This window comes from Glycine max, chromosome 5 (assembly GCF_000004515.6).
Source record: "Glycine max cultivar Williams 82 chromosome 5, Glycine_max_v4.0, whole genome shotgun sequence".
NCBI classification, from domain to species: Eukaryota; Viridiplantae; Streptophyta; class Magnoliopsida; order Fabales; family Fabaceae; genus Glycine; species Glycine max.
In genome coordinates, this window is record NC_038241.2 from 31,778,368 (window position 1) to 31,796,359 (window position 17,992).

Consider the following 17,992-nt stretch of genomic DNA (forward strand, 5'->3'; position numbering starts at 1 on the left):
GTAATTATGACTGTGACCATAATTTAAAACCCTTTTTTTTTAATTAAAGAAAAAACCTTAAATTTTGCATTAAAAGAATCTCATTGTTTAGTTGTGAGAATGAAGAAAAATCCTTACATAGCTGCAATATACTACTATACTATATGTTCAAATAAAATAAAAAAATGAGGGAGTCAGATTGAATGGTTCGAAAGGTTTCTCCGATAAATGCGGCTACCTGTCGCCTCTTTTATTTCTCCTCAATTGTTTTAGGAGGGGTGACTATTATGTAATTTTCTTTTAACTGAGAGAAAAAGATAAAGAAATTAATACTTATTAATTAATAATGATTAACAGAACATAATGCATCATTTTTTAAGATTTAATGATAGTGTTAGATAAATTAGTGTTATTCCCACACTTAAAATTCCACAACTTTTATTCATACTTAATGATAAATAAATTATTAAATAATAATATACTGTTGACGATTATGACATTTTTTTATTTTTAAGAAATAGATTATTAGTGCAGTACGTATTTATTATAAATACCCATGAATTAATTTCTCATTGGCGTGTGAGAAGTGTAGTATAACCTAACGTGTATAAGAAATACTTTTCATTATATCCCACCTCTAACACTCATTTTATATTTATATTAGTCCTACCATTTTTGTTTTCTTGTTAGTATTTAATAAAATAGTTGCGTGTGAAAGGGAGTGCTTGGAGCCATTTTGTGTCAAAAGTCAGCGTCTGTGTTTTTCAATTCTCTTCTGTGCGTATATGGAGAAAAGAACAGTCAGTTTTCAACCTCCGAGAACCTGTTCATATGCTTTTTCTTGCCTCTTAGTAACCAGAATAAATCCCATATCCTCAGGAGAAAGTTTTCACTCTCATTAGTCCCAACCTCTTAATTATCAAAAAACCTATAACACTCCCACACATACAACAAAATTTCTAGATTTGCATGTCTATATTATAAACTCTGCAAATTAGAGGCTACAAGACATCTATGTTCCAAGACATGGCACTGCTAATTTCCTTCTAGTTGAAGCCTTTTCTCTAAGGAAAAAGCATGTGCAATAACCCTTGCAACAATTATGGACAACTATCAAGGTGATTTAAGTGACATAATTCGTGCTAGTGGTGCATCGTATGGCACTTGCAGCACGGGAACTCCATCATCTGAAGCTGCTAATCCCTTCTCTCGTGGTCACTTGCAATTCTCTTCTGATCCCATGATTTTCTCTTGTGTTTTGGAAGGGTTCAATAGCAACTTCGGTGATCCCTTCTCAAACATGAGAGATCCCTTTCTACACGAGCTTGATTTGCCTCCTTCTGCCTACTTTAACATCACAACAAGTTCATCTGCAGAAATGAGCAGTTCTGGGGCATTGGAAGAAGCAACTTGTTTTGGTGGTGGGGTTGTTGCTGGTAGTAGTAGTAGTAGTAGTAATAGTTGTGTTTTGGCACAGAAGATTCTTGAGGATGATGATATGAGAAGGCCATGTAACAGCATATTTTCAAACATGATTCAGATCTCTCCCAATGATAAGTTACCCATCTCGCCAGCGGTGGATGCTTTGTCAAGGGCACTCAAGCCTTCTAGTATGGTAATTTCAGGTGACAACATGATTGATTCAAAGACCTCTATAGATCATTGCTTGGTGGACAACACAGAAGTGCAGATCTCATCTCCAAGGAATCCAGGTCTTAAGAGAAGGTGAGTTACTATTAATTAATTGATTAATTATATGATATGATTTTGCTGACCAATATAAAAATTATAGGAAGACGTAAAAATATTTATAAACAACGTAATTTTACACGTCTAAAAAAAAATATTCTTCTCTTGGTTTTTTAACCCGTGCCATATTGTATGCACAAAAAATCCATGTGATTAAAACATTGGTTAGTATTTACCTAAATAATAAATTAGTAGTTGAATTAAATGGAGAACTGGTTCCAAGAATCGAGTCAAAGTATTAAATTTACATTTGTTGATTAATTTTAAGTTGGAGTCATAAATTTTCCAAATGGAATTAATCAGAGTCATTTCTGGGAACTTAAATTTTTGTGAATTCATGTTGAGGTAGGGATAAAGTAGGGTTTGGCATGAGTGAGGTAAGGTAATTCCTTTGTCTTACTTTCCAAATATGTTTGGTTGACTGCATCTGGTCATAAAAACTTAGAGGATTATAATCAGTTTCATGTTGGAAACAGTTCATTGTGATTAAGACTAAACATGGTGCATCGGAGGCTTTATAGGGTTAATCCACCTGAAAAGAAGAGCTAGCTATATAGGTGTCACCGTAAGAGTCACATACTGAGCTTTCAAGAAAGCTTATCGTGAACTACTTTTCTTCCGAACACACCTGAAATGTCCTGTTCCTTTGATCATCAGATAGAAACTATATCCCTTTTACTTGGCCACAAAATTTCTACTATTTCAGTGGAATTAACAACTAATTAACCAGAAAGTTTAATTGGAGTTATTAAACATTCTCTATAATCATATATGCATTTGCACTTTGTTTTGGTACGTACACATATATAATTGACAAATTATGTTTGTATAACTCCTTTTTACTGTTGTTTCTATAATTAAATAAAAGATAAGAAGAGAAGAAAATAAGTATTAGTATATAATAAATAATATGATCAAATGAAATGTGTTGTTTAGTTAAAGTTTTAAGAGGAACAATGTAAGTGATGATAATGTTGTGTATTGCAGAAAGAGCCAGGCAAAGAAGTCGATTTGTGTTCCTGCACCAACTGCACCAAATAGCAGACGAAGTGGCGAGGTAGTTCCTTCTGATCTGTGGGCTTGGAGAAAATATGGTCAGAAACCCATTAAAGATTCTCCATATCCAAGGTATGTAATTAAGTTGGTATAATGTGATCTTTCTCGGAAAGAGATAAGGTATTTTAACGAAGATTTTGCCTAACTTCTTTCAAACAAAAGAAAGCACGTAAAGTGACAAAATTTAAGTACTGAATTTTAGGTTTTGCATTTTTTTGATTAAAATTATAATTTTATTTTGACAATTTGTGCAATAAAGACTCACATTGTAAAGCTTTAATTTTAATTAATGAATAACACTAAAAACACTTAAAGTACCATATTCTCCTATATAAAATGAGAAAAATAATGTCCTTACATCTAGATTATTAAACTATTTGCTAGCCCCACTTAATTTAAATGAAGGATATATATATATATATATATATATATATATATATATATATATATATATATATATATATATATATATATATATATAATCTTATTCTTTTCACTGCACACATACATTAAGGTAAGTATATATATAAAAGTAAAAGTTTTAAGTATAATATAATTGTAAAAGAGTTTAATTTTCATACGTTATTAGTGTAATTTTTTTTACAATATTAACTAATTAAAAATCACTTTAATTATAAACGTCAATATTTTTTTTTATTAAAACTAACCATCTTTCCATACATAACAAACTATAATTTGAATGACCGCATAAAAATGTCAGGGACAACTTCCTTGTACTTTATTTATCAATAATGTTTTTGTTTATAAAAACTTTAGAAAAATCACTTGATAAAACCATGGGCAACTTGCAATCTTGAAGTAAGATCTAATTAAATCACCTGTTTCTTCTGAGGATTCCTTTCCTATAACCTTCCAAAAGAAAAATGACCACCTCAACAGATGAAATTAACATTATTTTTCAATCATGTATCATGCATATTTTTATTGGATGACAAAGGAAGGGAGCAAGAAAACGAGCACATGTGGTATGATATCCCTTGTAGTGTTTTTTCCATTATTTGTCACCCAGTGCTTTGGTCACTCACAGTTAGAGGTCCAAAAAACAACTAGGTAAAGTTATCCCATTATTCCAAAAGTTTTCTATGGCAAATTATTATATTGGAAGAAATTTACTGTACCCACGTCAAGCAATTTGTATTTATGGTACGCAACATTATGTCATTGGTGCAGGTGATGGAATTCTTGGTCCTTCACAATACCAGTATCATTAATGGATTCTTATTAATTATGTTTGTCTCTCTCTTTGTTACCACATGTAGGGGTTACTATAGATGCAGCAGCTCAAAGGGTTGTCCAGCAAGGAAACAAGTTGAAAGGAGCAGAACAGACCCAAACATGTTGGTCATTACTTACACGTCAGAGCACAACCATCCATGGCCAACACACAGAAATGCTCTCGCTGGTTCATCTCGATCCCAACCATCGAAAAACAACAACATTGCTGCTTCAAAGAATGAGGAAGAAGAGGAGGAGGAGAGCAACAGTGGCAGCAATAATGTAAATAACAGTGCATTTGTGAGGGAAGAAGAGAAGCAGCTTGAGATGGATGATGGAGAATTCAGTGATATTGGAATCCCTTATTGCAAGCCAATATCTAAGATGAAGAACAGCCAACAACTTGATCAGGGTTTGTTAGCAGAATTGGGAGAAATAGAATTTGCTGACTCAGTAAACCTATTGTCTCCACCACAAGGTTTTGATAATCAGAAAAGGGAATCCAACACTTTAGATTCATTCCATTTCTTTGACTGGAGAGGTGACAACAGCACCAAGTACCACCTTGTTTGAAGCATCTAAGAGAAGGTCGTATATTCACAAAAGCCTTTTAATAGGTGCAGGTCATCATCTGATTTCAAATGTGTCATGTGGGGGAGATTTGAGGAGATCATAAAAACGCCTTTCTTGTTTCTGTTTTCTTTTCTTTTTCTCTTTACCTGTCATTTCGCATAACAGTAAGGGGGGTAAATTAGTGGAAGAAAATGAGGATTCTATATGTGGGAGTGCTGCTTGATTGGAAGCACACACAACGAGTCCCACGTTCCTTTTGGAGTATTGGTGGATGGGACAGAAAAGCCGAGGAACAGAAGATTTTAAACAGTTAAAAACAATTTTCTGAGACTTTATTGATTCAAAAGCTCACTGGGTAGATTAATGATTAAAGGATGAGAGGCTAGTCCTTTCATGTTTTCAAGTGGGAAAAATTATTTTAGATCTCCCCCTTGGTCATGTGGGTTATTCCAGAAAATGACGAGAAATTAAAATAGGTTCGGAGATTTGAGATTAATTACCTCCCGGATGAAATTGATGTAGATCATGAAGAACAGTATGGTAAAAGTAGAGTGATGATATATATATGGACCCTAGGTCTCCATATAGATCACGTTTTAATAAATACAGAACATAAAACTTAACTCTAAATTTGACATGCAAGCTCTGATTCCTTAGTTTTCTGCTTCTCTTACTATCCAGTATCCAAAGACTTGCATTAATATTATTTTTTTTTTCTTTTCTTTTAAATGATTACTTGAAATGTTACTGTTTAATAGTTTTAAAGTTTAATGCTATTGTTTTTCACAAAGATGATTCTATTGTGTCTTTTCTGTTTGTACTAGTGCAGAATAAAAAAAAAATTGTTTGTACTAGTAGTATCTGGTAGCATAAAAAATCCAGCAAATCGAGGTTGGCTTTTAACCATTTTGCATGTGCAGGCTAGTCAACTTGTCCATATGTAGCTTTACATTTATAGTTCCTGTATCATTCGTATATGATATTGTCATATTGATATATTATATAAATAGTAATAATACATAAATGTTTATTTATTTAAATATTTTATTAATATCTTTTATTTCTTTTAATATCTATATATATATTTTTCTTTTTATGTATCTTATAGCATAATGGGTATTCATAAAATATTTTTCTTATATAAAACCATAACTTGCGTTCGGCAACTTCCCAAAGAAAGGAAAATATTAAGAGGTAAATATTTTGTAACAGCTAAGAATCTAAAATGCTTATGAATGAGTTAAAGAGATAAGAAGAAAAAAAAGTAGAGAAAGAAACAAATACAAATGATAAGTAGTACTCTCATATAAAAAAAGAAAGGGGGAGAAAAAAAAGAAAAAAAAAAGGAAAAAGGAAATAAATAAGAAAGTGAGTGTATATATTTATAATTCTTTTACAAAAAGATATCGTAAATAGAAATGTGTATTTTTTTTTCTGAACTCACTATTTTATAAGTTTTGTTGATCACCGAATTCCAAAAATGTTTTGAAAAGCCTATAGCTTTGTTTTCTTTAATTTGGTAAGATGTGCTCTTTTAACTTTTTGGACTAAATAATTTTGTGAATAATATTAATGCTATTTTCACGTGGAAACACTGTATTCAAACAGTTACTCCCAACCATCTTTTGGCAAATAAAAATGTGGTAAGACCAAATATCCCCACCACCACCCTTTGAAAATCCAGCCATAGGTTAACTCTTGATCCTGAATGGACAAGGGTCCAGGAGGCCCAACATGTTTGGACTGAAGTCCAAAGCTTACCTGCCTTAGATAACATCCATGCTCATCACTCCATATCAGGCTACCACTGGCCCTTGAGCAAGGATGAACTGATATAATCAACCCATTTAGTTACTAAAACCTTAATTATATTTTTAATCCTTCTATAGTGTTTAATGTGAAATTTTAATCACTAATTTTTTTGTTCAAGTTTAGTTATTTAATATTTTTTTCTTATTGCAATTATGTCCTGCCAAATTATATTTATCTAAAGTTCTCAAATTTTATGAGCGGGCTTCAGCCTTCTCCTCCCCTTTAGACTATCATTCTTCCGGATAGTTTAGGGTGAACTTAATTTGTTTGTTTTTCTTTCCATCGAATAAAAAAAAAATCTCTATGAAGCGAATCGCTTAAACTATTGGCCACGTAAATTATAATTATCCTGTAATTTAATTTTATTTAGTCATATATTAACATTATACACATTGAATGAGTGTGGAATAAAATAATTTTTGACTTTTTTCCATGTATACACAGATGGACATATGGAGTGAAATGATTAGAGGATAAAATTTGATTAATTAATTAGGTGTCACACCAAGAATGCTTATGCCGTTATTCTTCAATTAAGATTTAATGAAACTTCAATTATAATTAAATAAAAAAGAATACTAAAAAATACTTAAGTATATTGTACGTAATTAAGTTTTGTATAATATGATAAAGGTTTAATTACCTATTTATTTTTTATAATTTTTAAATTTATCTCTTCTAATTTCTATAGTTAATTAGTAAATTTTTTTAGTTTCTCAAATTTAATAAGTAAATTTTTTAGATTTACTTATTAAACTTCAGACACTAAAAAACTATAGGAGTAAAAGAGATGAATAATTAAACATATTATAAACTACATCATTGTAAACCAATGAGCTGTGTGATGATTTGTGAAACCACGAAATGGTCAGTATCCGCAGTAACATATGCCAATGAGCTTCTTTCCGTCAAAAGACATTGTATTACACTACATTATGATTAATTAATCATTTCATTGTAACATTCTGTTCAACGAAGTCTAGGATAGACATGCATATGCATGATCCGATGCAGAAATATATTAATTAAATTCATATTAATTTACGTATATTTTTTTAATTGGAACCTATATCCAATAATACCACAATCGGTAATTAAGTTTTGTCCATTGGAAACTATACCCAATATAAGACCATAGCCCATAAGTTTTGTCCATTGGAATTACTATATAAATAAGACCATAGCCCATTGGAGGGGAGGGCAAATACATGCACAACTTTTATGACCACTTACGTACGTAGCGCGAGTTAACTAGAATTAGGAGACACGCTGTGATGCCATTACATACATATATATACATGCATGAAATCCACGTCCATTTTCCACACTCATTCAAAATCCCTGCAAATTAACGAAAGATGTCACGCTTAAGCATTCTGATTCTCCTACTCATAGTCCTATCCTTCAGTTCCGCACTTTCAGAACTATGCAACCCACGAGACAAACAAGTCCTTCTTAAAATCAAGAAAGAGCTTGGCAACCCAACCACTCTTTCTTCATGGCTCCCAACCACTGACTGTTGCAACAATTGGGTAGGTGTCTCATGTGACACCGTCACCCAAACATACCGCGTCCACAACCTCGACCTCTCCGACCTTAACCTCCCCAAACCCTACTCTATTCCTTTCTCCATAGGTAACATTCCCTACCTGGAGTTTCTTTCCATCACCGGAACCCCCAACATCATTGGCACAATACCCCCGACAATCACCAAACTCACCAAGCTTCGTAATCTCTATATCAAATACACCAATGTCTCTGGCCAGATACCTCGTTTCTTGTCCCAAATCAAAACCCTAGAATTCCTCGACCTCTCCTACAACAAACTCTCTGGCAACCTCCCTGCCTGGCTCCCTTCTCTCCCCAACCTCGTAGGAATCTCCTTCGACGGCAACCGCATCTCCGGCGCCATACCGGACTCCTTCGGCTACTTCCCGAAGTCGTTCGTGATGTTGTCGCTCTCCCGCAACCGCCTCACCGGGAAGATTCCGGCGACGTTGGCGAAGCTGGACGTGAAGTTTGTGTACTTGTCTAAGAACATGCTGGAGGGTGACGCGTCATTGTTGTTCGGGTCGGAGAAACACACGCGGCACATGTATCTGGGAAACAATTCGTTTGCTTTTGATTTGGGAAAACTAGGGTTGTCGAAGACCTTGGAGGGCTTGGATCTTAGCCATAATCGTTTATATGGGACGCTACCTAAGGGACTTACGTCGCTTAAGGATCTGTATTATTTGGATGTGAGCTACAATAATCTATGTGGAAAGATTCCACGGGGTGGTAAATTGCAAGAATTTGATGCATCTACCTATGCTCATAACAAGTGCTTGTGTGGCTCTCCTCTTCCAAGCTGCAAACGGTTCTAGAGCTCAATGGAGCATATATAAGAACATAGTTCACTTGTGCTTACGAGAAAATTAAGGGTATAAGAATAAGATAAATTCTCTTAATAAATAAAGAGAAATTCTTTAATGTTCTTAACTATAATGTTAAGCTACTTTGCTAAGAATTTTTTTTAGTACTATCTATGCTAAGAATTCAACGCGTCACATGATTGTATGTGACACTGTAATTGTATTACATTTTTCGTTTATCAGTATATTTTAAACATTGTGTATGTTTTCTGTCAATTTTTAATGCACTACTAGCTTCTTCTTTTTTTCAATTAATCACCTATGAACCTTAGCTGCAGGCAGGCAGAACTTTTCTTAAATTAACAAAAAAGAAAAATTCTACACCACGGATAAGTGAGAAGAAAAGTTCGGTAAATATATTACTGAAGAATAAATGGTTGAGATCAATAATTAATTTATTTTACATCTTATAAACAAGAAAAATTATAATGCCTCAATAGTTGTCGGCTTAAATGGCATTGACAAGTCATTTTATATTGTTGCAACCACTAGAGACTTATGAGTATGATTATTAAATTCTCTCGTTACGAGTCTATTTATTCTCTGTAAGTTGACTCTTGAATAAATTCTTTCTTTAGTAAATTATGCATAGATTCTATAAACTTTAAGTAATTAAATTCAGTAAATTCTCGAATTTACCCCACCCCAACCCCTCCTGGTCCCCCCTCACCCCCTGGTCCCCCCTCACCCCACTCCCTCCTTCTCCCCCAAACTCTCTTCTGTCTCAAGCTTGTTCCCCCCCTCCCAACACTCCATTTTTGTTTCCATTCTCCCCCAAACTTGCTGGTATGTTATTTTTTTAATTGTTTTAAATTTATTTATTTTTTATAAATTGTTATATTTTATTTTTTGTATGTTTTTTTTTAAGGTGGTCATCTTGTGTACAAGAAAATTGTATTAACTCACAACATAACAAGTTTATTTTTTTTATCTTTATATATTTTTGCTGTTAGTTTAATTTGTTTATTATTTTAGTTATTTTTTATTAATTATATAACAAATTGTTTATTTGTGTTACGGTTGTTTAATTTTTAAAATATAAATTTAATTAAGATTCATAATAAATATTACTGTAATAATGTTATTAGGCGTATTTAAAAAAGAAAGGCATATTATTATTATATATATAAAAAAAAATATATATATAATATATTATATATATATATATATATATATATATATATATATATATATTTTTTTTTATATTATTTTCTGAAATTTGTGAAATTGAGGAAAAAATATATATATTTTCTGAAAGTTGAGAAAAAAAATCCTTAATGTGAAGAAATTATTTTTATTATATATATATATATATATTGAAATTTTGAAATGACAAAAAATATATATATTTTTCTGAAAATGAAGAAAAAAAATTCTGAATGTGTAAAAATTATTTTTATTATATATATATATATATATATATATATATATATATATATATATATATATATATTGAAATTGTTGAAATTGACAAAAAATATATATATATTTCTGAAAATGAAGAAAAAAAATTTCTCAATGTGTAGAAATTATTTTTTTGAAATTGTTGAAATGGAGAAAAAAATATATATATATTTTCTGAAAATTAAGTAAAAAATTCCTCACTCAATGTGAAGAAAATTTAAATTACGTGTTTGTTTATAAAATTTAAATTACGTGCTCGTTTTTAAAATTTAAATTACGTGCTCGTTTCTAAAATTTAAATTACGCGTACGTACTTAACTTTATTTATTATTTATGATATGTGTGACTATTAATTTTTTTTCTTTTTATATAGGAGTTTTAATATGGCTAGTTCATCATCTTCTCATCATTATGACGTAGCATCTGGACCATTAGAGGATGATTTATTGTGGATGCAAAAAAATCATGTATCCCAACATATTTGGAATGGTGCTAATGATAGGACATTAAAAATTCGACGAGCCACACCACTGTACAATCATAGAGAAGCACCGCCCGAAGAAATTATTCCTCTATTACAAATTTCGGGTTTGTACCCGATAATGAAATTGGCGCAGCTGAAAGTGAATGGAGCATTGGTGAATGCTTTTATTGAAAGGTGGAGGCCAGAAACGCATACATTTCATTTGAAGTGTGGAGAGGCAACTATTACACTTCAAGATGTTTTTGTGCTACTTGGTATTCCTGTGGATGGAAGACCATTAAATTGAGTTGGTTGTCTTCTCATTTTGCAAATATTCATGATTTTACAGGCAACCAAGAAGGCCTTAAAAGATTTGCTCGTGCTTGGATCTTACGATTCATAGGTGGGGTAATGTTTGTTGACAAAAGCAGCAAACGGGTGCATTTGAAATATTTGCAGTTTCTGAGAGACCTTAGAGAGTGCAGTAGTTATGCATGGGGAGCTGCTGTTTTGGGTAACCTTTATAGAGAGATGTGCATCGCAACAGACTATAATGCTAAATCAATAAGCGGTTTCACTCTCTTGATTCAATTATGGGCATGGGAACGATGCCCAACATTAGCCCCTCAGTTATTCCTCCACAACAACAAAACGCGCCACTTGGTTACAGGTATACTTTCCTTTACTATTTTGAATTCATTATTAATAAACATGATTGGTTGATGTTAATCATTATTCTATGTAACATTTTATTTTGTTATTTAATTTTTTGTGAAGATGGTTGGGAGGTGAATTGCATCACATAGGAAATGACAATTTAATTGAGTTTCGTCGTAAATTAGATGTCATGAAACGCGATGAGGTAACAATTTTGATGTTTGTTTATTAAATGATGTTGTATTTCTTAATTAATTTATTAAATTTAACTTTTATATGCAGTTTGTATGGGTCCCTTATGCTGGACATGTGGAAATGAATTTGAGTTAAGTTTGTTTTTTTGGGTCTGTATTATGGACATGTATCATACCACTTATTTGTTTTCAAAAAGTGGAATGGCACCAGCCAGATAGAGTCATGAGACAATTTGGAATGCAGCAACCTATTCCGGGACCAGTAATGCAACCCAACAACATACATGACTTGACATTAAAGGGAAAGGAAGGAAAAAATTGGATGCGACTAATGCAACCCGCGCTTAATGAATGGAATAGTCGCTATGAAAGGAGAGTAGAGCAGACGCCGCCACAAACAGGGACCCTCGGTCTGAACTCTGAATATATGAGGTGGTACAGGCGTAAAACAAAAGTTTATGTGGACCCAAAACATGCAAGAAGAGGACTATTGGTATACATTGTCTATTATAATTTAGAAAAGAATATTGCGCTTATTTAAGATTATTTTAATAACTATTCATTTATTTTCTATGCAGGGTGAAATCGCCGAAACACTACATTTTATGGTGTCGCCTGTTGGGAGAAGGGTTTCTACTTTTGACGATTTACTGCCATGTATCGAGAAGATCACTCTTTTGTTGAGGAAGAGGATAGGATACTTGAGGCACATGAAGATGCTCCCCCTTCTCAGCCACAATTTGAACATCAACAGTTTAATATACTACGGCAAAGTGTGGAGACTCGAGGCTTAGCGCGACGTCGGGAAACTGTTGATGCAGCAACATATAGTTTGCCTCCGATGCCAGAACGACAACATGGAATGTATTACACACCGTCGACATTCACCCAAAAACCGTCTCAGATGCCGCCGATGTATTCATACCCACATGATTTTCAACCAGGGTATAGTTTTGCAGGCATATTTGGGTCCTCTCCTTCTTCAACGGAAACTCCTTCATTTACCCAAAGTGGTCAAGTATCGACCCCAAATGCCCCACTTGCTGGTCCGTGGAATGTACCTGGAGATATACCCGACATGGACGACTTATTAGGGGTCGATTTACGTCATGATTTCTCTGCCGAGGCTGACCAAGTGGATGAAAGGGCGAATCCTAGAAGAAGAAATCCTGATAGGGCAGCTAGAAATTGGGACCGGCCATGTGGAACTTCGTCGCGACATCACAGACATAGTGATGATTGATTAATAATGAGTTTACATTTTTTCCGCATGATTTAACATTTTCATGTACTTTGTATTATTTTTTTCCATGTGTTTCATATTGTCATGTACTTTGTATGATTTTTTTCATGTTAATTTAATATTATTATCACTTCAACGTTTCAATTTATTGTGCAATGCTTTTAAAATAAATAAAAATAAATAACCATAATGTTAATGACACATAAATCAAAAGTGATCTCTAACGTAATTTAATGGCCAAATCAAAAAAGAATTGACCAAATCAAAAAGCATTTTAAAACATTTTAGGATTTCAAAATGTATTTTAGGTGAAAATGTATTTTATTGAAAATGTACTTATATATACTTCAAAAAGAGAGAATAATAAAATATAAAAAAATAACAAATAATACTAATAATAAAAATGAAAAAAATTTAAATTTTTGATAAACAAATTAAAAAATATACAATTTAGAGTGTATAAAAAATAATCTTATTGAAATTTTGGGGTGGGGAAATATAAAAAAATAACAAATAATACTAATAACAAAATTTAAATTTTTGATAAACAATATAAAAAATATAGAATTTTCGGGTGGGGGGGTGTGGGAAGTGGTTGGGGGGTGTGAGAAGAAGAGACTGGGGGGTGTGGGAAGGGGCTGGGGGGTGTGAGAAGAAGAGGCTGGGGGGTGTGGGAAGGGGCTGGGCTAGCCGTAGCGCCTGACCCCTAGGCGCTACCAAAGGCGCCTGACCCCTGGGCGCTATCAAAGGCGCCTGCGTCAGGGGCGTTACCTCCCTGTGCCACGTGTCACGTGCACAGTGGAGGCGTCGGGGTGGGGGGCGCTTTGCAATAAAGAAAGAGACCCCCCCCCTCCCGGAAATAATTGCAAAAGGGCCCATTTTTGGTAAATAATTTCTAAAAAGGACCCCTTTTGGTGTTTTTGCCAAGAATGTAAAGGTTTAAACTGTGACCGGCTAGATTTATTAATCTTAATAATAAGTTTATGGTACGTATAGAAAAAAAAAGAATTTTACTTAAATATTTTTTTTTCTTAAAAAGTGTTTTATTTCAATCTTTATTTTATTGGTATATTCAATATTATTTATACATGATTTATAATATTTAGTAATGAGAAAATTAAGAAATATAAATAAAATCTTAATGAGATTTACAAATATGTTATTAATATAAATAACTTTATAGAAATTTTAGTCCAGAAGTTTATTATCAGTCACCACTCCTTTTGATCAATTCAGAAAAGGTAATCCAAAACGAAGGTTTTTAATTCTGAATTATCTTTTTCAGAATGAAAAAGTATGCTTACTAATTTTTTTTTAAAAAAAATAAATAATTATTTTCTGAAACTTAGTACGTAATCTATAAAATTTACTTATATATATTGGATTTTACAGTAATGCATTAATAGTGTAAATATTTTTTTCATTATAATCTAATTATAAGCTTTAATGAAAGATAAGATTATAAATTTTTATAATAATTACGCTATAAAATGTCATATCTAAAATATTTTCAAACAATTAATAACTTAAAAATTTTATAGTGACAATATATTGATTAAATCCATATTAATTTAAGAACGATTTCTTGAATCGAAACCTATATCCAATAATACCACAACTACAAGCCACATTTTTTGTCCATTGGAATCAAAATCCACCAAGACCATGGCCCATATATAAGTTTCGCCCATTGAAACTATATTCCCACAAGACCAGAGTCCACTGGCGGCCGCATACATGCATGACCTTTTTGACCCGTTCACCACTTACGTATCGCGCATTGACTTGAAGGAGACATGGATGCCAACACACACACACACATATATATATATATATATATATATGCATGGAATTCACGTCCATTTTCACACCCCATTCAAAATCCCTGCAAAGATGTCACACTTAACCATTCTCATTTTCATTCTCTTACTCATAGTCCTATCTTTCACTTCAGCACTATCAGAACTATGCAACCCACGAGACAAACAAGCCCTTCTTCAAATCAAGAGTTTGGCAATCCTACCACTCTTTCTTCCCGGCTCCCATTAGGGGTGGAAATGAGCCGAGCAGTTTGTTGAGGGTCTTCGACTCGATCTATGTAAAGTTCGGCTTGACTTGTTTATTATAAAGATCAAGCTCAAGCTTTTTAAAAAGTCTTTTTAGATAAAAAGGCCAAGCTCAAACCATAAAAAAAGCTTGTTAAGCTTGACAAACCGGCTTGTTTAACTAATAATAATAATAATAATAATAATAACTTTATTTTATCAAATCTTATCTTATCCAGATTTTATTCTATCTAGATTTTATTTTATTCAGATTTTATTTCATCACATCTTATCTTATCTTATTCAGATTTTATTTTATTTCGTTTATGAGTTTGGACTTAAAATAGATTTGTAAGTTTTGGGGCTGAGGACCTATATATTATGCTCTTTTTATTTTCTTTTGATATACTTTGTACTTTAACGACCTAAATTCAATATGATTTTGTTTATCAATTATTTTTGGATTTGTACATTACTTATATGAAATTTTATAAGTTTCTGTTTTTAGTTAGTATTTCACTAGATTTTAAAATAATTAATTAATCAAAGACGTCTTTAAGCAGACTTTTAAATAGACTTGTGGGTCAAATCAGGCTTTTATATAAGCCGAGCTGAGCCTTAAAAAAAACTTATGACAAGTAATGAGTCAAGCTCAAGCCTTACGTATTCAACTCAGGCCGAGCTCAAGCCTAGTAAGGCTTGGCTTGGCTTGGCTCATTTTCACCCCTAGCTCCCATCCACTGATTGTTGCAACAACAACTGGGTTGGTGTCTCATGCCCAACAAAACCCTAGCATACCGTGTCAACCACCTCCACCTCAACGACCTTAACCTCACCAAACCCTACCTTATTTCCCCCTTTGTAGGTAACCTTCCCTGCCTCAATTTTCTTTCCATCACAAACACCAACAACCTCGTCAGCTCAGTATCCCTCACACTACGGCATTTCATGCGGTAATACTTCACTCAATATTTTTGTTGGTCAGAATCCTCTACTGATCAGAACCGTCCATAGATAGTTCTTTTCGAGATCTCAAAAATCAACTCTGACTATTTTTAGGATTAATAATTGATTCCACAAACCAACACAAAACTTTTTAGCGTATTTTATCCTCACTTACATGTTTTTCAAAAAAATATTCAATAGGTCACTCATCTCATAATTACTCCAAGTCAAACTTGTTTAACTATGGAGTTCTTAAGTAATGGATTATCAAAAAGTAAATGTATCTTGTTAGTTTAGGTAGTACCAATTAATTTTTTTAAGTCATCTTTAACTACATAATCTCATACATGTACAACCTTCAAATCTCTTTCATTCTGGTGTGATTTGATCGGAGTGTTATACCCAACCATTACCAAACTCACCATGCTTTGTGAACTCCAAATCAGATTCACCAACGTCTTCGGCGAGATACTCCATTTCTTGTCCCAAATCAAAACCCTAGAAACCATTATCTTCCTCTATAACAACTTCTCCGGAAACCTCCCTCTTAGGCTCCCTTTGATCTCCAACCTCTACAGAGTCTCCTTCGATGGCAACCGCATCTCTGCCACCATCTCGAACTCCTTCGGCTCCTTCTCGGAGCCCTTCAAGCTGATAACTCTCTCTAACAACTGCCTCACTAGGGGGATTCTGGAGACACTGGCGAAGCTCGTCTTTGATTTTGTGGACTTGTCTCAGAACATGTTGGTGTGTGATGTGTCGGTGTTGTTCAGGTCGGAGAAACACATCTTTTAGATAAATCTGGCGAACAACTCATTTGCTTTTGATTTCGGGAAAGTAAGAGTGTCAAAAACCTTAGAGATCTTGGATCTTAGTCACAATCATTTATATGGAACGTTGCCTGAAGGTCTTACGTCACTTAAGAATCTGGGCTTTTTGGATGTTAGCTACAATAATCTGTGTGGAAAGACTCCACGGGGTGGTAGGTTGCAAAAAATTGATGTTTCTTCCTATGCTCATAATTAGGGTGGGCAAAAAAATCCAATATCCAAATCTAATCTGGTCCAATCCATTTTAATTATTTTTAATGGTTCAGGTCTTTTACCACATTCATAATTTAAATCTATTTATAAATCTAGAACCCACTTTCTTTTCATATGATTTTTAAGTGGAAAATCCAAAGTCCATTTTTTGGACATCTTCTACACTCCAAATACAGTATCGTTTTCCAGCAACCATCTTCACATCTTCAGAATCACGTTCAGATTCGTTTCTTCAAACCACTGCTTCATCTCCACCAACAAATCACTAGAAATCACACCTCTTTTCTCCGCCGATGCTCTTTGTAGTTCTCTCAACGAGCTCTCATCTCAATCGGCAAAATCGTCATTCCTTCTATCTTCTATCATTCACATGTGTTTTGCAATTTCTTGGAATGAGTTGTTTGCATCGGCCCCTTTTTTTCTATATGCTTTTGCTTTGCTTCTCCAAGCCTATTTAATGAAATTCCTTAATGGGGTTTCTGATTTGGGAATTAATTTCTCGTGTTGTGTGTGTTTTTGGATTCTCAAACCTTACCATTACTATTATATGGATAATAATAATATTTATTCTTACTCTCCTATCATCAAAATCCTCCTTTCTGCAATTATTCTTTTATAATACTATTATTATCATAGTGTTCCCCCTTTTAATACTAATCATTTCTCTTCTGATGCTCCTTTCTTAAAGGCATTGAGTGAGGACTCTTTTCTTAGACTAGTGTTCTTTCATACAAGTTTTGGTGGCCTATAGCTAGCCCTTAATTGAAAGCCTGTTTGTTATAGTATAATTCCTATTTACAGTATATAATATTATGTGTGTTGATTGCAAGCAGGGAAAGGTGAGGTTCAGTTCATAGTTGAAGTTGGCGTAGTTGGAGAAAAGGCAGTAAAACACAAGGTTTTCTTTTCTACTAATTTTTCTCACCCTTCTTTCATATATTCATTTCAAACTAGTCATATAATAGTAGTATTTTTAAGTAAGAAGTTAAAACAATACATTTCCTTTATAAATTTTGGCACTGAATATACCACCCACCTGCATCATGTGTCCATATTCCACTCAAAGTCCACAACCCTGTAACTTCACTTTTGGTTTTATCTATGACTCTCCTTAATGGATTCTTTTCCTTTTTTTCTTGTTTGTGTGCATGAGTGATCGGGTAGTACTAGTAGTTTAGG

General features: G+C 33.2%; 3 protein-coding genes and 1 pseudogene across 3 annotated transcripts; all 4 read left to right on the forward strand.

Annotated features, from left to right (window-relative positions):
• Positions 1-685: 685 nt before the first annotated feature.
• Positions 686-5,223, forward strand: LOC100776919 (probable WRKY transcription factor 35). Its single transcript, XM_006579964.4, has 3 exons — positions 686-1,704; positions 2,716-2,856; positions 4,065-5,223. The coding sequence occupies exons 1-3, from the start codon at positions 1,082-1,084 to the stop codon at positions 4,591-4,593; spliced, it is 1,293 nt and encodes a 430-aa protein (XP_006580027.1). The 5' UTR covers positions 686-1,081; the 3' UTR covers positions 4,594-5,223.
• Positions 5,224-7,747: 2,524 nt separating this feature from the next.
• LOC100776194 (polygalacturonase inhibitor 2) lies at positions 7,748-8,877 on the forward strand. Its single transcript, XM_003524721.4, has one exon. It carries the CDS (start codon positions 7,764-7,766, stop codon positions 8,769-8,771), a length of 1,008 nt encoding a protein of 335 aa, XP_003524769.1. The 5' UTR covers positions 7,748-7,763; the 3' UTR covers positions 8,772-8,877.
• Positions 8,878-10,825: 1,948 nt separating this feature from the next.
• Positions 10,826-12,331, forward strand: LOC121174866 (serine/threonine-protein phosphatase 7 long form homolog). The gene is made up of 4 exons (XM_041015292.1): positions 10,826-10,961; positions 11,036-11,356; positions 11,735-12,030; positions 12,116-12,331. Exons 1-4 carry the CDS (start codon positions 10,826-10,828, stop codon positions 12,329-12,331), a joined length of 969 nt encoding a protein of 322 aa, XP_040871226.1.
• Positions 12,332-14,673: 2,342 nt separating this feature from the next.
• Positions 14,674-16,796, forward strand: LOC100777450 (polygalacturonase inhibitor 2-like; annotated as a pseudogene).
• The last annotated feature ends 1,196 nt before the right edge of the window (positions 16,797-17,992 follow it).